At 33.7% G+C, this 21,091-nt stretch overlaps 1 protein-coding gene and 1 long non-coding RNA gene across 4 annotated transcripts in view; both read right to left on the reverse strand.

Moving 5' to 3' along the window:
• The window catches only part of LOC136033992 (cyclin-dependent kinase 10-like), a 52,252-nt gene extending 34,526 nt beyond the window's left edge, over positions 1–17,726 (reverse strand). Inside the window, exons 1-3 of the mRNA XM_065715028.1 lie at positions 17,652–17,726; positions 8,947–9,096; positions 3,922–3,994 (exon numbers count right to left, since the gene is read on the reverse strand). Coding sequence (XP_065571100.1) covers positions 3,922–3,994; positions 8,947–9,066 — 193 coding nt within the window. The 5' untranslated portion in view covers positions 9,067–9,096; positions 17,652–17,726. The remainder of the gene's footprint in view (positions 1–3,921; positions 3,995–8,946; positions 9,097–17,651) is intronic.
• Positions 1–21,091, reverse strand: part of LOC136033997 (uncharacterized) — a 501,602-nt gene that overhangs the window by 194,644 nt on the left and 285,867 nt on the right. The window lies entirely within an intron of this gene.

Here is a 21,091-nt window from a genome sequence, read left to right on the forward strand (position 1 = left end):
AAAGAAATTAAATCTGATATTGTCAAATAAAGGCGGAGTGTTCTTCCACAATTCAATCTTTTTCTTTTATTTTAATCAACTTGTGATGATAACCGCCAGCTAAAGATAAAAAAGGTTTTTAAATTTCATCAGAAATTCTTTCTAATTTTATTGATAAAGAACATTGATATAGCTGAAATATCCAGTTTTTGCATTTGGCTTAATTTTACTTTTGTCCACTGTTACTACCGTTTTAGGACCTGTTCTTTTCTTTTCCAAATATCTGGGCAAACAAATATTAGATATTAGATACTAAAATATGGGCAAAAACAAAAATATTAGATAGGAAATGTAACAAATCTATTTATGCATACAATATCAAGTATTTCCCCCTGGATCATTTGTGGCAGACTGGACATCCTAGATGTTTTACGTGAGCGTATTTAACCAACGTGTTCCCTTCCCATCAGCCCTGCGGCAGTGGGTATCAACCCTGAGCCCCGCATTGTCAAGCAGAGATCAATCTATTGCCCTCACACACTACCGTCCTAGTGCAAAAGAAGCTCAAATTAAAATTAGACGAAACACAAAAGAAAACAACAATATATGGAATAGAAATTTTATTAACAAGTCATAGACGCAAGTTAAATGAAACGGGTATTTTAGCAGCATATGCATACATTCATTCAAACCCGCCTAACGCCCAGACGAGGATTGGCTGGTATGAAAGGTTTGAAGCAGTTCCGGTGTTGTAAGATGGTTTGGGTTGTGTTGTGATGGTTGGGTTGTGTTGGTTGTGTTGTTCCGGTGTTGTAAGATGGTCTCCGTTCACTGAGGCCAAAATAATTCCTATGATTTAAATAACACAAAAATTGCAAATTGGAATATAACATCGTTAAAAAAAACTATCATATTGACGTTTTACTGAAGAATTCAGACATGTTGAAGCAAACTTGTTAGGACTTTCTTAAAGTCAAATCCCAGGGATTAGGCAGGGCGAAGGGCTCATAATGTATAAGGAAGCTTGTAAGTCTTGTTTAGGTTGGGAAGGTATAAATAGTAGAATCCTGGTTGCTCATTTAAAAAAAGTGAGGTATCGTCATAGTAGTGTGCTCCCGTAGAACCGGCTCACGGAGATATGAATGTTGACTCAGATGAATATTAGTTACAGCTACAGGATCTCAGGTAGAAATATCGTATTTCTGTTTGGGAATTTTAAACCCCGGGCTGGTAAAAACAAAGACAGATGGCATCCTAGCCAATGTAAATTTGGTGTAGGAAAAGAAAAAAGTAACAGTTATAGACTGTTGCAATTTTTTAGGTACAACAATCTAGTTGTAATAAATACAGTATTTGATCACAAAATGACCCATAAGTTAACATGGTACTCAGTTTATGGTACAACAGCTTGCAAACAGAAGACTTCAGGGTCGGTACAAGATACCAGAGCATAAAGGAGTGTTGATAGTGATGTTAAAAGTAAAGATTACCATCTAGTAAAGCCTAGGATTAATCTGAAGCCGGAATTTAGCGCCAGATGATGATAGTGGGGTAAATAAGTTCTTTAAACATTATATTGTGAAATACGAGAGAATTACTAAGGATATGATTATTATTTTTGAAAATATGGAAGTAGTTAGCGATTTTAGGAAAACTTTAATTGAACCTCGCTATAAGAAAGGTGGCCCCCAACTCCCCATTGCACTTCCTGGCTAAAGGGCCAAGAAACAGAGATCAGCACCACCAGTAGGGACTGTAAAGTCTAATGCCGTATCCTTTACCTTTTTTATAAGAAAGGTGAAGAGAGTGATTATGATAATTACAGAGGCATTAGCCTCATTTTCGAAGGAAGCAAATGACTTGGTATGATGATACTTTTTCAATTTAGAAATGCTGTCGATAAAGTCTTAAGAGAAGAATAACGTAATTATAGGAAGGAGAGAGGTTGCGTCAACCAAATTTTTACTGTTAGATTAGTAATTGAGAAGTGTCTGAGTCATCAAATCCCTTTAATCTTCAGTGTTATAAATTATGAGCGAGGGTTTCATTCAGCCGATAGAAGAGCTGTAGTAAAGGCTCAACCCTTGTATGCTGCACCAGATAAAAACAGTAAAGTCAATAGTGCTATGTACGAGAATATCATTGCTGCGATTAAGGTAGGAAATGGGATTAGCACCTGGTTTTGTACTGAATCAACAGTTAATCAGGATTGAATTCTATCCCCATTGATATGGATCATGTTGATGGATTTTGTCTTAAGGAACACAGGAAAGGCCATGAGAGCGCATGAAATAAAATGGGAAAGTAAAACTTCCCAAGATTTAGATCATGCTGATGATTTGAGCATCCTAGATGAAAATTTTAGCGAAATGAATATTTTTTGGAGGCTTTGAGGGCTCAGGGTGCAAGAAATACGCTCGGAAATTAATATCAAATAGATAAAACCACTTTTATCTTTGGAATAAGTCTGGACTGGGAATAAGTGAGGGTAAAGGGCTGATTTTGGGTAGCGAGAAGATCGACCAAGTGGAAAACTCTACTTACCTTGTTAATATTATTAATGTGGATGCAACGAAATTACTAAAAGTAGAATAGGTAAGGCCCAGGGTGTTTCTTCACAGTTGTAAAAAGTTTGGAAGAATAGGAAGATAAATCCTCGAAACAAGACTAGAATACTGGAAGCTACGGTGATAACAGTGGTCAAGCATGGGTCTGAAACGTTGGCATCCCGAAAGACGGAAGAGGATGCTTCCCAGAGAAAGTGACTACGGATTGTTTTGGGTACCCGTCAGCTTAACTGTTTTCAAAACAGTAACCTGTACAAAATATGCAAAAAATGCTTTATCAGCACTCCTTTATGCTCTGGTATCTTGTACCGACCCTGCAAGTCTTCTGTTTGCAAGTTGTTGTACCGTAAACTGAGTACCATGTTAACTTACGGGTCATTTTGTGACCAAATACTGTATTTATTACAACTATATTTTTGTACCCATAAAATTGCAGCAGTCTATAACCGAAACTTTTTTCTTTTCCTACACCTAATTTACCTTTGCTAGCATGCCATCTGTCCCCATTTTTCACCAACCTGGGCATTAAAATTCCCAAATAAAAATACCATATTTCTACCTGATAGAACTATCAGGTAGTACAACCTGATAGAGCCCATTTATCCCTAGGTATCCTTTTTCCAGACCAAACTGCCTTTCTATGACAAACAAATAAATTATCTTAATACTTTACTATTTCTACTGATGACGATCGTTGTATATGTGATCCAAAAACCTAGACTTTTGTACCTGCTTTCACTGTCTAAATAAATGGACTTATCCCCATTTGAATTTTTATTTGTTCTTCATCGAAAGGCAGTGTGGTCTTCGAAAAGAATGTCTAGTTTAAGGAATTACGTCGAAAATATGCGGGAGGAGGTCGTAAGGAAGGATTTAAAGGAAATCAGAGCTTCTTGAGAGGATGCAAAGAGGGAGGTTATGAATAGATTGGGATGGAGGAAGAGTGTGCGTATCTGTGTTGCCCTCAAGCGGCTTGGCACTGCAGCGAGTCGTTAGGAGTAGTAGTAGGCCTATATTCATGTACTAACCACTACCATCGGAATGCACTATAAAAAAAAAAAATAACTGAAGTCTGATGCTGTCAAAAAAAGGTGCAATGCTCTTCAGAATTCCTTCCTTATTTCTGAATTGTCTGATAATCATATCAGAAGGACAAAAAAAAAAAAAATCTCAAATGTCATCAAAAATTCACCTAATCCTTGTTTATATTCTGTTAAAGATGCCTTAAAGGCTTGATATGGCTGAAATGCCCGGTTTTAAACTCGTTTCAATTTTACTTTCGTAACTGTTGCCACTAATGTTTCGAGGCATTTACTTTTCTAGTTTACATGCCTGGACAAATAAAAAATTTTTTAAACATAATTAGAAGACTCACAAACAATGCCATAAGTTCCTTCTCCAATTCGGTTTAATTTTTCAAACTCTGCTACGCGTCGACATTTCCCATACTGAAAAGAACAAAGAATCCATGAAACAATTTCAAAAATCAAGCATCAGAGAATATTTAATAAAATAAAATATTTTTTTTAACAAATGCCTTTTACAAACACAAAAAATCTTTCAATCTCCCAACATCCCTACCTAGCACGCAAATAACCTAGCAGGGTCATCTATAAGTGAATCTAAAAGGGCATTCCCGTTCGTTTCTTAGTTACAAGGCCAAGAACTCTTCAGAAATTTCTACCAGTCACAAGAAAATCTCCATTTTTTTATTTGGACTCGTGATTTGTAAGTAGATATTTATGTTTCTGTTTACATGTCAAATAAACAATTGAACGACTGAATTCACATACTTCCAAGTTATTTGGTTTTAGCAAATTGTTTACGCATCTAGTTATCTCTCCATCTGTAATCACATTTTTAAATTTTCTATTCAATTAAACGTTTTTTTTAACTGAAAAAAAAAACTACACTTTACACTGTTCAGTAAATTGGACCTTGCTGAAAACAAAAACAAAAAACAATTACCGTGAATTGTCAATTTAATATACATATACTGATATTTATTCCTTAAAGTTTTGATAATTTCTTATTTATTTAGGTAAAAAAAGTGAAAACTTTTAAATGTATTTGGTTTTCAGTAAAGCGCAAGTTATGTCCTGGTCTTGAGAAAGTATGGGGTATATCAGCCCTACTCATGTTAATTTTTGCTCGTCTTAAGTTTGAATCGGTTATGTGTTGCAATTTCTGTTCGTTTTGGGTTTCATTTATTTTTCGATGGTGATTTATGGTAGTTTTACGCTTGAAAGATTATTTGAATTTAATTTCTGCTCCTTTTGGTTTAATGGAGCTCTTTAATTTTCTTTGAAAAACTTGTTTTGAGGAAACGTTTTTTTAAATTGATTTCTGTTCGTTTTTATTGACATAGTCTTTTTCGTGGAAAAAAAAATTATACCTTTTCAATTTTTTATTATAAGAATCCATAGTTTGGCTTGTTATTTGTATGTTTGGAGATACAATTTTCACACTTTTTAACCTGGACACAAATAGTGAAGTTTAATTTAGTTTTATACCTCCTTAAGTTGACCAGAAAAATAAAACTAAATATTATTCCCAAAACATTCTATCTTTGCTCTTTGACATTCTGGGTACACACAAACTCTTTTGACTTATTTACGTTATAAGAGTAGAAGCAGCAATAGTAGTAGCCCCGAAAGTTTCAATTTCATACCCTTAGTCATTCTAGAGATATTGCTGAGGTGTATTATTGGCAACCATATGCACAGTATCTTTTGATTTGGTTTTAAAGCATAATGGGTCAATTGCATAATTATGGGATTGAGAGACCCAATATCCCTAGAGACATAGTTGCTGGACTGTTCTACTATGTTCAACAAAATGGCTGTCTCAAAATTTTGACTGGATATGTTTGGGAAGTGAATGAGCTTGGGAGAAGGGCTGCTTGCACTTCAATCTCTTTTTACTCTCAAAAGGAGCATTAGAACTTTTAATTGAAACTCCCCCAATATGTTCCCTAAAAGTTTTATCTTAATACCCTTAGCCTCATGAGTTACAGTAACTGTAGTGGTAGCATTAAAAATATACTTAGAGTGTCTTCTGGCTAGTTCAAAATCTAGGACAACTTACATTTAAAGGTCTAACTTAATAATGTAAGTCGTTCTTCGAGATATTGCTTTGTCACCTGTTTGAAAATCCATATGCTCAGAGTTTGCTTTGATTAACTTCACCCCCCCCCCCGATTAGAAATTCCTTAAAAGCTTATACTCTTAGCTTGTATAGTAGCAATAGTTGTGTAGTAATAGTTGCACTATGCGCTTAGCACCTTTGGTTTCTTCAACATCCCCTTCAGCACATGCTGAAAGTTCCAACTTAATAACATCAACTATTTCTGATACGTCCTCTTGACAACCTCTGTAGGCAGAGTTTGTTTCGATTTAGTTCCATACGGTTTCAATATATTCCAAATTTTTTGCCTTAATACCCTTCGTTTTAATAGCAGCGCCCGACAGATACATCAGCCGAACTATATTATCGGGCCAATATGAGGGTCAGTGTCATTATCGGATATTGGGAAAGAAATATCAGTTATCAGTCGATATTTTTTTATACGCAACTTGTCCAGAAGACGGCACCAGAGTTCCTCAGGTAATTTTGCTTGTCCAGTCATTGGGGGTGGAGTCACCAGCTAAGTATGACCGTGATGGAGAGAGCAGCAGAGACAAGTCAAAGTATATTGGTTGTCAATTCTTGCCAATACACACCTGGTGCAGCAATGTTTTAAAAAATGGTGGATTGAAGAACATACATCGTCTACCGAAACAACTAAAAAGAATACTGTAAACCATATGGTTTCTGTTTAATGAATGGTCACTTGCGTGGGTGAAAGATCCAAGATTTCAATTGGTAAAAACCATGATATCCAGTCAAGGGTGCAGTTAAGGGAGGGGTGGGGTACTGTACGGTGGGAAGGGGGGGGGGGGTCATATATATATATATATATATATATATATATATATATATATATATATATATATATATATATATATATATATATATATATATATATATATATATATATATATATATATATATATATATATATATATATATATATATATATATATATATATATATATATATATATATATATATATATATATATATATATATATATATATATATATATATATATATATATCAGAAAAGATCATGAAAATAAAAACATTCTTGTAAACGGTCTAATTTTTGGAATCTAAAATGAACTATTCAGGCTGTTCTTACATGTGTTATAGACCAAGAATAAACATATGAGCATGAATATGGGCAGAGAACGGGGGTTTAAACTTTAGGTAATGATTTTTTGGAGGGTAATTTATTGGCAAATTACATTGGTATCCTATCCGGTGCGATACCGATATATCGGTATTGGACCCCAAAAATACATATAGGTCAGGTACTAGCAGTAGTAGCAGTAGAATTAATAGCAGTAGCTTTAGCTTTGGTGGCATTATTAGGATGAAAATATTTCCTTTTGTTTAGTTCAGCATCTGCTACAAAAAGCCCTGTTAGTTTCAACTTCACACACCAAAATAAGATATTGCTGTTACTCCCTTTTGACAATCTGCATACAGATGGCGAGTCGTGATTCAGTTCGCCTTCCTTCTCAAAATTTCTTGAAGATTTCACCTTTACACCAATAGGCATAGTTGTAATAGTAGTCACAGTAGCAGTATTGGTATTCATAGTATTATTATTAATTGGAATAGCAGAAGTCCTAATTGCAGCAGTAGTATTAACGTATTGCATTATGGTAAGTTGAACATGCCTCTCATCAAGTCCTGGGAGTTTCAACTTAATTCAACTAGCCATTGCTATGAAATTGCTGATATGACCTTTTGATAACATGTTTGCTCATATACTTCTTGAAATTTTTCCTCTCAATGCTCTTAGCCTTACAAGTAAATGCAATAGAAGTAGTAGATAATAAATGTAGCAGTGATAGTAGTAGTGTGCACATATTGCCTTTGGTCAGATTATCTTCCCCTTTAAGCATTCTCTGAAAGTTCCAAATTAATACCCAAATAAATTCTTGAGATTCACTCTTTTGACAATGTACATGCTTATAGCAGTTTTTTATTTAGTTCGAATTTCCCCTCAACATTGTAAATGGGGTAGTGAGGTAGTAGTAGTGGTTGTAGTCCCAACAGTAGTGGTAGCATGCAAATATTGCCTTTTTGATAATCTCTTTGATCATTTCCTGAAAGTTCCAAAATAACACACTCATTCATTCCTGAGTTATACCGTTTTGGCAATCTGCATATACACAATATGTTTCGATTTAGTTTAACGTTCTACTCAATATTCCCTGAAAGGCTCACGTGAACGCCCTTTTTCTTTTTGGAAAGTAAAGTTCAAAATACATACCTTTCTCAATAACAAATACTATTTGTAAACAATAAACGAATCGCCCTGAGAACTTCGGGGGGTTGACATCCTCAAAGACATAATTCCCGCACCTTTCAACTACGTCGAACAAAATAGCTATCTAAAAATTTTAATTGGATGCCTTTGGGGAAATGATGAGCATAGGGAGGGGACTGGTTGCCCTCCAATCACTTTCGAGCATAAAAGGGGCACTAGCCCTTTCAATCAGCAATCGAATGAGCTCCTTTCGAAGTTTCTATGGCAACTCCTTCTATCCCAAGTGCCCTGGTCTAGGAAAACAAAAAAACAAAACAAAAAGTAAATTAGACATAGCACCCACATTGTTCTTTACTTAAGCAGCGCTATTGCACTGCCTATGACTCGACATCTAATTGCAATCTGCGTTCTTACACAGACAGTGGACAAACATAATACTTGTAACCAGAACTTTAATTATCTGTATTGTCCTCTTATGACGCAGGTATAGTGAACCTCGGTCACCTTTAAGAGCCAAACTTCTAAAAATATTAAGTAGCCCTGGTACTTTTTTAATCTACATAAACCAGCAGAGACTCAAATCGTCTCACCGTGCCAGTCCCCCACAACTCGCAACCACAATGGGCAAATGGAGGGACTTTAGTCATGAAAAGAAATTTTCATGACTTAAGTCCTATATGTATATATAAAAGTGTCACACTTTTACACTTTTTGAACACATCATCAAAAAACAACCATCTGATATAAAAACAATCATTAACATACTTCCATGTTTGTCTTCGCTTTGTCTGTATGTTTGTTTTTCTACTATTTTGTGTATATTGGAAGATCCTTCAAAAAGGATCACGCCCAGTTTTTTTTTTTTTTTTTTTTTAAACTCCGATTTTTTAATTTAATTGTTTTGACAGTCAGATATTATTAGGATCTCAATTTTTTGGTGGCTTTATAATCATAGCGCTATTCATTATACAAATTAATTTTTTGAAAATATAAATTGCTACATAATTAACAAACCTACCAGATACTTCTCAGGAATTTCCATTGCTTCACCTGTCAAAAATGATGTAAGTAAACCCTTCTTTGGTTCTGGTATTAAATTAGAGCCAGCATTTTCCAAGTCCCTTTTTGTCTCTGTCATCTGGATTGTATGTATTTCTTCAACTCAATTCTATGGAGAAAGTAATATATTGTATAAAATCTAACATACAAGCACTTTATCTAAGATATTACACAAGTTGTCTTCACCGAAGTTGCCTTGGAAGCAGTAGAGTAAGATAAATTCCAACCACAAAAGGTGGTTTGACCAAAACCAAGGAAAGAACATATTTTCAGAAATGATATTTTATTTTCATCAAAGTGAAGATTACCATGAACACTTTCAAGTGCAATTTCTCCTAGCATGATTGTTCCAACCTAGACCCTTCCTATCATAACGACTCTTTCTAGAATTGTCAGAAAGCTACCAATGTTTTATATTCACTGCTATGATTAATAAAACTTACTAGCCAGCATTGCTACTGTTATTATAAACAAATGAGAAAATAGCTATAGGCTTAATCTGAAAAAAAAATAATTCGAGTTTAGTTAAGAGTTTTAGAGTTTAGTTATTAGTTATAAGTTGCTTTTTTGGTTATGGGCATTTGTTTGAGTTTATGGGTTTTGGATATGAGAAGCTTTTTTTTCTTTCTTTCTGTCTTCTTCTAACATTTATAAGCGTTGCTAGTGTTGCTAATTAGCTTATTCCTTGTTTTGTGTCTATAGCAACCAGCATTATTGCTTACTGTTTGATGTGTTAGTAAGTAAATAAAAAGGAAAAACTAATCTATAACTTAAACATTAGACTTAAACATTAAACATTAAACTTAAACTTAAGACATTAGCTTTTATAAGACAAACTTACAATGAGCAGAAGTTAGTAAAAATGAATGGATAATACCTAACACAAACGAATTTCAATCAACAAAGAATGCACACTTTAACAAGCTAAAATTATCACAGTTAAATGTGATGTGGCTGCCCTACCTCACCATTCAAAAAAGGATTAGCCTCATTTTGTGCTTTGCTGAAAACAAAGTTAATTTTTAAAGCATTTTATTATTTATTATAACACCAATAAATTTAAAACTATTCAGACTTCCCACAATTAATAAAATCCAGTTTCGTTTTATTAGTCAAATATGCAAAAATATTTATAAATATGTCCTGGTTTTCAAATCAAACCTTTCAAATGTATAGAAAATCAACTAGCTTAAGAAAACTTTAATCTAAACTATGTATTTGCTTTTCAGTAAAGGTAAAAATGATGTGTTCCTTTTTATTTATTTCTGTGTGCCTGAGGGTGTGGGGGGGGGGGACGGCACTACCACAAACAACATTACCAAGTGTAACAAGATGTTTCAACATGAAACATCTATGACAATTAATTTTCTTTTACTCACCTTTAATTTCTTCAATTTAAAACAACTATTATAATTATCACAGTTTTCAGTTCACAGATTGATAGCTTTTAAATGGGCAAAAATGTCAATTTCAGAGGGAGCTGTTCAGTAGCATAGCAAGGGAGGAAGGTTTTTTTTAAACAACCATCTACTTTATTTTTCCAAACTGACAGATAATTAATTTCTAAGAGTAAACATTTTTTTTTCTGGTGAAAACAGTTTCAGAATTACATTTACAGCCAAATGAGGGCACAAAAAATGTTTACAGTCTCATAGATTTAGTTTATTCCTACTTCCAAGGCACAAGAAATTTGACCATGGAGTCTTGAAAATGGGCCCTAATTTAAGAGGTACCCTACACATAAGTCTGGCTAAAAATGTCAGAGCTATCTTTACAATTGCCAAGAGACCAAGTAAATACTTAGCCCAAACTGAGAAATAAAACTTTTTTCCACATTCAAAGATACCTGTCTTCATAAAATCTTTAGTAGAGCACATTAAGCTAGAATCAGGCAGAGAATGGGGCATATATGCACCCTCCAAAGACCTGATTTCGGGTACATCATAAAGATACTCTCATCTTTTATCTCCTTCTATCTCTTTTCTCTTATTTCTTCTATCTCTTATTTCTTCTATCTCTTATTTCTTTTATCTCTTTTATCTCCTTCCACAGCAACAGCTTTACATGATAATGCATGAAGAGAATTGTTCTAAGTAAATAAACCTTTAGAAATGAGCCCATGACCTAAATATAAGTCTGGAAATGTGTTTTCTATTTCATAAATATACTATTTTCACCTCGAAATGTCTTTTGAGCTTAAACCTTACCTACTTTCCTCTCTGTCAGTTAACATTGTATAGAGAGGGTTCTCATTCAAATTAGGCTTAAAGATTTAATCTAGGCTTATGATTCAACTTGAACTGTGGAGATTGCTTTGTAAAACTCTAAATTACAAAAGAAATAGACTCAAAAATCAATGTCAAACCAAAAATTTTGATCAATCTATACACAAGTTAAGTTTCACTGAATCTTTAAAGCTTTACAGGTAAGAAAATGTTGAGATAGCTGCTTAGTAGCCCTGCATTGGCTGTAAATCCATTCCTAATAGTGTTATTCACCTATTGTAAGTTCTTTGAGCATATACAATGCCTTTGTTCTAGTATTTTACTGATTAAAAGAAAAAAAAAACACATGTTAGGGGTGCAAGTGAGAGTGTTCCTCTTTTGTCCTTCCTTTTAAGTGCAGATATCTGCTTCTTGAGTTAGACATGTTTTAAATTTTCTTTAATGATACATGGTTTGTAGCAGTCCAATTATATTCAAGTTTTGGAGGTGAAAATTGTACCATTTAATATATATTAGAGGTATTGGGTGTCACCAGGAAATTTTCTAGGGCATGAAGGGGGCTCAGTTGCTACAATGAATTTTGTTTGTACTAAAATCTTAATAGCAATGGCATCTATGATTAGAGGGTATAGAACTTAGGGGTTGTTCAAATTATTAATATATTTTTGATAGGACAAGAAATTTTACCAGCTGTTTTTGTCAGTAAGTAGCATAATGTCTGCTTTGAATACAATATGTAAAATCCCTACACAAGTCAGTAAAACCACTGCATTTGCCACCTGAGATTCAGATTTTGGTGCATACCATGTCACTATTTTAATGCTGTTTATTTAACCAAATGGAAAATTGTGGCACCGTCTGTGAAATCACAGCAGGAGTAAGTAAAACTGCTGTGTTTACCAACCAAGTTCAAAATTTATTCAGATAAAATGTCAGTGTTTTCTTGGTCTTTATTGAACCAAACAAAGAATTTTAGCAGCATTGGAAAAATTATGGCACAAAGCACCATGAATTTACTGACTTTTTTTTACCAAGTTACCAAAAATTAGGGTGGGTGCCTCTCCCTTCCTGGCTCTAGTATCAGTTTTGTATTTCAGGGATGCAAGTGCCATTCAAACTCAAGGCAAGAGTAGGCAAGGGCCATAAAAAGTTTTGGCAACTGTTTAGTTTCATCACAAGCTGTCTATAGTACTCAGCAATTGTTGAAGCAAATCCATTTTTGGTTGACACCTCTCCTCTGTGGGGCAAACTAAAAATGTGTAAAATGGACAGGGTTTTGAAGCCAAGGGAAAAGTTGGGGTAGTACAATATGAATGAAATTATATTTTAAATACTAATTCCAGTTATCACTGGTAATTTCTGTATAGTAGGAAGTCAAAAGATAATTAAAAACTTCTGCATCCATTAATATGAATATCCAAAATTGTTCATTTTCATGTTCAAGTTTAAACTAGTCAGCTGTTTGAACAAACCAAACATCCAATTTTGCTAATAGTAAAATACTTTTTGCTAATAATTTTGCTAATACAAAACCTACTTATAGCTGACTGGTTAAACCTTGTTTGTTATCTTCATGATGTTTTATCATTACAATCCTATTTTTGCTGAAAATTATGGGTAGTCAAGGGAAGAAATCTGTGGTGTTAAAAGTTTGAAGGCAGGATATTTTTTTTGAATTACTGCATATAGCTAGATTCGGATGATTGCATCTTGTTTTAATATCATTATTCATTCATATTGTCTAACCCCAACATTTCCCTCAGCTTCAAAACCTGAGCAATTTACTCATTTTTAGTCTCATTGGAGGGGATTTTAGAATGCTAAAAAATGGATGTGCTTCTGAGATAATGACAAAGAAACAACATACAATCATCAGAATCTTGCTATATGCAGTGATATGCATTTTAGACTGCTTGTGACAAAACAAAACATTTACCAAAGTTTCATTATCAGACATAGTGTTTTTTTGATGAGTGGCATCATTGAAGCCTCTTAACTCATCACAAAAGCAGTGACAATTTAGACAATTGTTGTTGTCTGAAAATTAGGCATTATCTGAGTGATGACTATTCTATTTGGAAAGAGCTCCAATTCAATAATTGATGAGTAGCCTACTACTCTTTTATTAATAGTGTTTTCTTATAAAAAGTGGAGATTCCTGAGAACTACCTATTTTCTAGCCTACCTGATTTTGGTAAAGTTCTACTTGAGGGGGCTTCTTGCTATATGGATAGTAGTTGAGTCAGGTGAGTAAAACTTTCAGTAATCAATCCAGGAGTAAAGAATAGACTGTGAAGGCATTTCTGTGCTAGGCTACTAAAACTGACCTTTTTCTACAAGTTTTGACTGTCAAAACACTATAATTCTGTTGTGTTTGAGCAGAAAATCTATTTTGCAAGGTTTCACTTTTATAAAAAAAATGTTAAAGGTTATTGCCCTCTACAAGAAGAAAGAGTGGAAGTAGGTGCTTCAAACATCTTTCAAGGAGATGATAAAGGGTCTGGATACAATCCTGAGTTTTATTTACCTGACTCATCTACTTTCTTTGATAGCAAATAGCTCCTAAACTAAAGTTTGACCCTGATTTCTATGTTACAACACAGAACTAGATAAAATTCTAGTTAATTGACTTCTTGCTGTCTCAGAAAGGGTTTAGGTTAGGAAAATGAAACTTTCAGGGATGAATCTACAGACTAAAGTATATCCCAGGAAGGTATTTTGAAGCAACTACCTCTACTCCTTCTCCCTCTAGAGGGCCCTGACCTTTAAAAATATGTGCATTATAAAAGTGAAACCTTGCAAAATAGATCTTCTGGTAAAATTCTAGTCCATTGACTTCTTGCTATCTTGGAAAGTTGTTGGGCTAGAGAATTGAAACTTTCAGGGATGTGTCTACAGGCTAAAGTATATCCCCGGGAAGTTATTTTGAGATCCCTAACTACACCCCTTCCCCCTCCTCTATATAACGCAGTTTTTTGTGCATTACAGCTTATATTTTGGTCAAATTTGATCCTATATTACTATTAAAAGTGTAAATCCTTGCTTACCTTAGAAAAATTCAACTTTTCACTGTTTTTTAAGCTCCTATATTCCATAATTAGTTCACTGGCATTGAAAAACAATTATTACCTTTTATGGTATAGTTCAAAATGGAATCTAGGCATTTAAACGCACCCCCTGTTTGAAATGTCTTATCTTTAAATGGCTTTTCACAGGGTGGCTTTTCACGCACCCCCTGTTTGAAACGTCTTATCTTTAAATGGCTTTTCACAGGGGTAATACAGATAAGACTTCAAACTTTTAAGGGGCTTCTCACTCAAAATTATGATTCGTTGCTACAATTGGGTAAGGTTTATGTTATATGTGTGTCAATAACATTTATTTTGCAAATCATAACAGCATAGAGAAAGTCAATTTCTTCAAGAAGGCCCAATAATGATTCTTAGAAACCTGAAGAGAGGCAAAACAGAAATTTAGTGGGAAAAATAAGCATTCTTATATTTTTTTATATTTTCATTGAAAATGCCTTTATTTGTGTTTTCTTTGAAAAAGAAAAACAAATTCCCCCCCCTGCTATATTTTCAAAACGCATTTTACACTTCCTAAATTGTGTTATTTGACACTGTCTTAGATGGGATCTCTCAACTCAACAAACACAAAGAACACTTATCAACAACTTATGGATGTGTAAGCAGTCTTTAATGATATTTCCATAATTATAAATTTTCCACAAATATATTAAAAATAAGAATGCTAAAATACCTTATAACTTCATCAAAAGCTCCTTTCAGATCCTGGAAAGCTGTTCTGGCTTCTGGGGGAATTGTCATGTCACCCATAATTACCTTTCCATGTGTCATCTGGTATTTAAAAGAGTAATTAATGTGGAGTTCAAATATTGAGAAGACTGTTTGTTTTAATGAGAATGTAAATATGTGGGAGGTTATGAGAAAATTAATACAATCTTTTCCCATTAAATTCAAATAGGCTAGGAAAAAACAAGCTGTATCCAGGAGGGCTAAAGGGTATGTACCCCCTGTCCAAAACCTTTCTCCAACTCGTAAAAACGTAATGAAACAAATATAAACAAGTCTTTCATACGTTTCATAGTTTTTGTTTTATAGAGATTCCTCAAAAAAATCTTTAATACCCCTTCCCCCTTGGAAATTTCCTGGATACCACCCTATGAAAGTGATTTAGAAATGTGAAAAATACCAGTTTTCAAATTTTAAGGGTGTGTAACATTTTTAAATCTTCTATATTGGTAAAACGCCAACAATTGGGAGAAGGGATTGTTGAAACACAAATATTCAATCAACAAAGTCATAGTTTGCACCAAAGGCCCAAGAATTTTGATTCTGTCTTAGCCCAACACATGCACAATAACCCTCACCACTTCATTTTGTTTGAAAACACTTTCCTTTGTACACTTCTTTTCTGGATAGTTGTGTTGTAATTAATGTTTATTAAGGGCTTATTTTTGGTTTATTTTGATAATTTTAAATATATATTTATAAAACTATGGTATAAATTAAATTAAAAAAACAAGTGTTTTTAACTGAAAGTAAGGAGCAACATTAAAACTTAAAATGAACAGAAATTATTCCATATATGAAAGGGCCTTTTCCTCCTCTATACCCCACTCTTTACACTAAAGTTTTTTACTGTTTTAAAAAGTAAAGTTAACAGAAAGTGTCAAACTTTAGCATAAAAAGCAGGGCGTTGAGGAGGAAAAACCCCTTTCATAAACAGAGTAATTTCTGTATAAGCATCTCAGACATAAGATCTTTCTATAGATCAAGTTTCATTAAGATCCAAACACCCATTTGCAAGATAAAGATACCTCAATTTTCACGTCTTCCAAGATTTCCGGTTTCCCCATCCAACTCCCCTTAATGTCACTGGATCTGGTTGGGATTTAAAATAAGAGCTCTGAAGCACAAGATCCTTCTAAATATCAAACTTCATTAAGATCTGATCACCCATTTGTAAGTTACAAATATGTCTTTCTAATTTTTTCAAATTAACCCCCCACCCCAAACTCCCCCAAAGAGTGTGTATCTGTTATGGTTATGTCAATCAATATGTTATGGTTATGCCAATAAACCTAACCCCCCACCCCAAACTCCCCCAAAGAGTGTGTATCTGTTATGGTTATGTCAATCATGTATTTAGGACTTGTGCTTATTTTTCCCACTAAATTTCTGTTTTGCCTCTCTTCAGGTTTCTAAGAATCATTATTGGGCCTTGTTGAAGAAATTGACTTTCTCTATGCTGTTATGATTTACAAAATAAATGTTATTGACACACATATAACATAAACCTTACCCAATTGTAGCAATGAATCATAATTTTGAGTGAGAAGTCTCTTAAAAGTTCAAAGTCTTATCTGTATTACCTCTGTGAAAAGCCATTTAAAGATAAGACGTTTCAAACAGGGGGCGCGTTTAAATGCCTACATTCCATTTTGAACCATACCATAAAAGGTAATAATTGTTTTTCAATGCTGGTGAACTATTTATGGAATATAGTAGCTTAAAAAACAGTGAAAAGTTGAATTTTTCTAAGGTAAGCAAGGATTTACACTTTTAATAGTAATATATGATCAAATTTGACTGAAGATTTAAGCTGTAATGCACAAAAAACTGTGTTATATAGAGGAGGGGGAAGGGGTATAGTTAGGGATCTCAAAATAACTTCCCAGGATATACTTTAGCCTGTAGAAACATTCCTGAAAGTTTCAATTTTCTAGCCCTATAACTTTCCAAGATAGCAAGAAGTCAATGGACTAGAATTTTACCAAAACAACTACAAACAAAGAAGACAATAGCAAGAAGTCAATGGACTAGAACTTTTACTGATCTCCAGCTTAATCGAAGTACAACAAAATTGTTTTCAGCTTCATAACTGTGCTCAATTCCATTTGATAAGGTTTTAAAGATATGCAAATACATTTCCTAAATTCTAAAAAAAACATTGATATGGCTAAGAATTCTACTCAAATAACAGGAATTACATTTTCAGAGCTAAAGGCAGAGAAAAAACTAGGCTATTAACTGAAATTAAAGTAAAATGTTGTTTTGTCAAAATTTCAACAGGTATAGTACCTGTCATGTAGGCAAATTTCAGGGTCCTTTAGAGGGAGAAGGAGTGGAGGTGGGTACTTTAAAATACCTTCCCAGAACATACTTTAATCTGTAGATTCATCCCTGGAAGTTTCATTTTCCTAAGCTAAACCCTTTCCAAGATAGCAAGAAGTCAATTTACTGGAATTTTACCCAGAACTGTCCTACCAAGAAGCATAATAATTAGCCTATGCCCATAAGAAAATAGAAGTAGGCCTGTGGGTTAGGCTCTGATTATTTCCTTGACTACAATATGAAACACTTTGTGGAGCATGTTAGAATCTTGGAAGACCAGAAAATCAGTCACCACATACCCAACTACCAATGGGCCTAGAACAAGACTTTATAGGTAACGATGAGATGAATTAAAGGGAGAATTTCAAACAGTGATCGTGATTACTTTTTAAATAAATTGCTTTAGACCGTTTCAATGTTGCCGAATTGTCAACGCAGAAAAACACCCTAAAGGTATCAAAACAAGCCCCAAAAAATCTACCGAAATAATCCACTTTTGGGATATCACATTATAGTGAGAGCACCCGAAAGCTTGTTTCGCGGAGAATACTACATTTGGATGCAACATTAATGCTGCATTTTCAGTCTGAAAGCTATTCTCATCGTTTTTTCTTTAAACTTCAGGAAGAGTCGTAATTTTGTTGATCTCCCCTCAACATTTGCAGGGAAGAAGGATAAACCTACCCGGCAGACGAGAATATTTGACATTTTTTGTTGCTTTTAAGTTTGAAATATAAAAGAATTACCTTAAGCCGTATGGCAGCTTAATATTTTGAACGCATGGTTTTTTTTATGGTGCAAAAGTAAAATTGTTCACTTGGAAACAAATTCTTCCATGGAATTCTCAAACTCGAGGCTTTTAAAATCAAATAACATGTGTTCAGACTCAGGATCAAAGTTGGACGATTTAATTGTGACTGCTGCTATTTTAGATGAAAGCTAAATAAAAAAGACAAAGGGGCCATTTCTCAGCCGAGCCCTCGAGGAAGATCCTAATATGTTATTATTCCTTACAGTTTTAGCTTTCCCTCCAAATTTACACCTTTCAACAGAGTTGACACCTCTCCCTACCCTTCCGAAAACTATATTCCTATATAAATAAAGCCACTTCTCCATGCCCTACTGCCCTAATGAGTGATAATTCTTTTAATTTTTCACTAAATATTATATTTTCTTTATGTTTATCTCTTTAGAAACCTGTTTTGAATCAAGATTATAATCTAAAAATTACCTTAAGCTACGTGACAGCTAAATATTTTGAACTTTTATGGTTATTTAAGACGTTAAGATTTTTCACTGATAACCTTCTTTTTTTTCTTGTGACCTAGTTTTAATGGACGCGGTTCTCAGCTAAATTTTAGTGCATTGACATCGTAATATAAAAAAAAATTCCACGAGTAACAAAAAAAGCAATGAGATCTCTTCAATAAGCTAAATAATTTTAGTGAACAAAACAGAATTACAAAACTAGAAATACACAGGCTTAATTACTTCTTTGGATAGAATGGTAAAATGCAAAAAAAAAAATGATTGAAGCTTGAAATTCTGTAACACAAAGTAAAAAAGAAAACTTCAAGAGAATCAATGTAATGATTGAAAAGCTCTCAATACTTTTGGTACATTTTCTTAATACCTCAAGCAAGAAAAATTAAAAATAATTTCTGAGAAATAAGATATAATTTACAGCTTTTGACAAAAAGAGTGCTACAACAACTGAAATACCAATATATTGAACGATCACGGATAACTTTTGATTTGGAAAAGCTAACTGTAAGCTAGAAATTCAGCGTCGTCACCTTAGGAAAAATACGCATATCAAAAACTGATTATTTTGAAACACAGCATTTTGGTTTTTAGATGCAGTTTATCAATCGATTTCATTCACCAATCAGGCTCCAACCCGAAGATTCCTAGTTTTGGCTCCAATGAAGGAGCTCATTTTTATATGAATTTCACAGAATCTGAAGAATTCCGACATTTATTTTCTTTTTTAAAGAAACCGATGGTTTCGTACCTTGAGGTGCAAATTGAAAAAAATTCCTATTAAAAAATAATTTCGTGTCTTATTTTCAACATTATCATTATCAACATAACCAAAATGCTGTATTTCAAAATAATCAGTTTTTGATATGCGTATTTTTCCTAAGGTGACGACGCTGAATTTCTAGCTTACAGTTAGCTTTTCCAAATCAAAAGTTATCCGTGATCGTTCAATATATTGGTATTTCAGTTGTTGTAGCACTCTTTTTGTCAAAAGCTGTAAATTATATCTTATTTCTCAGAAATTATTTTTAATTTTTCTTGCTTGAGGTATTAAGAAAATGTACCAAAAGTATTGAGAGCTTTTCAATCATTACATTGTTTGATGCATCCCAGTCTCTTACAGTAACATGATAAGATATAGACCTTGCCGTAGGCTATTTTAAAAGCTGAATAAATATGCTGTTATTTCAAAATCGAAAGCAAATAAATTGTTTAGCGTTACCTCCTATAAATATTGTCGCGGTAGAATGTGAACTTCGTGTCCGATTTTTTAATGTGATTTTTCGCAATAAAGAAATTATATATAGGGGAACCAAGGGTTAATATGCACTTAAACATTTAAATAAGCACCTAATTACACTTTAAAAAAAAATTAATTTCACTTTAGGCACATACTTGAGAATTTGTGTTTCGTACTTACTGGCACTGAAACAAAAATCATTTTTATTTCAAGCCTCATAAAAGTCATCCCGAATTATAACAAACTTTAAGATGTTCCGTTGATTATGATTCATAGATAAAATACTTAGAAATGCAAACAATAATTATCCAAGAAATAGAGGCATACGTTATTATCTCAATCTGTTTCGTTTTCTTATCTTCTATATCAGACAATTAAATGAAGCAAATTATGCACTAAGAAAACCCGTCAAGGATATAATAAGATATAATTGCCTATAGGGCTTCACCTAAGCTTAACGATTTCCTTCGGCAACAGAAGTATGACGACTGAAGAAAAAAAAAGAAAATGTAGTCATTAATGTCAAGGCTGCCAAATTGACACATTTTGTGTCAAAATGACACAATTTGATGTTGCGTGACACAATGACACATTCAGACGAAATGATGACACAATCGACGAAAATGACACATTTTTCAATAGAAAATGACAAAATCGACAAAAATGACACATTTTTCAAAAAATGACATATTTTTGTCATCCTAGTCTTGATTTTTAAATGGTAATAAAAGAAAAGTAAAAATTCAATTTTCTACCTCCAGAAAAGCTACAAATTAATGGAAGGGAATAGCGCTGCCTAACGGTGCAGTAGTACACAAACAGTGCAGAATACAGGACAGATGCCATTACCGTGTTTAAAATTTAAACCACGCAAAAAAACAGCCATTGGCGGAAATTTCAAATCAAAATGCACGCTGAATTCTTCTTGATTGAGTGTTTGATGTAGCCAACTGGTACGTGCTTAATAGTAAAAATTAAACAGCATGCAGTTTACCAGAGCTGTGTGCATAAGCAGCTGCTCCCATTTTTAGGAGTACAGGAGGGGTATCCAACCTCGGACAAGATTACAAATTTCCAGAGATGTCTTTCCTTCAGAATAATCCATCTGGCCAAAAAAGGCACCAAAAACTATGACAAAAACAATAGATTGAAGCTGGTTGAATGGCTTACATATTGAGTTAATAAAAAGCTTAGCCAATAAAGCCGATTACGTATAGAGCCGATTACGATTACGAC

The sequence above is a fragment of the Artemia franciscana genome, chromosome 12, assembly GCF_032884065.1.
Source record: "Artemia franciscana chromosome 12, ASM3288406v1, whole genome shotgun sequence".
In the NCBI taxonomy this organism is placed as follows: Eukaryota; Metazoa; Arthropoda; class Branchiopoda; order Anostraca; family Artemiidae; genus Artemia; species Artemia franciscana.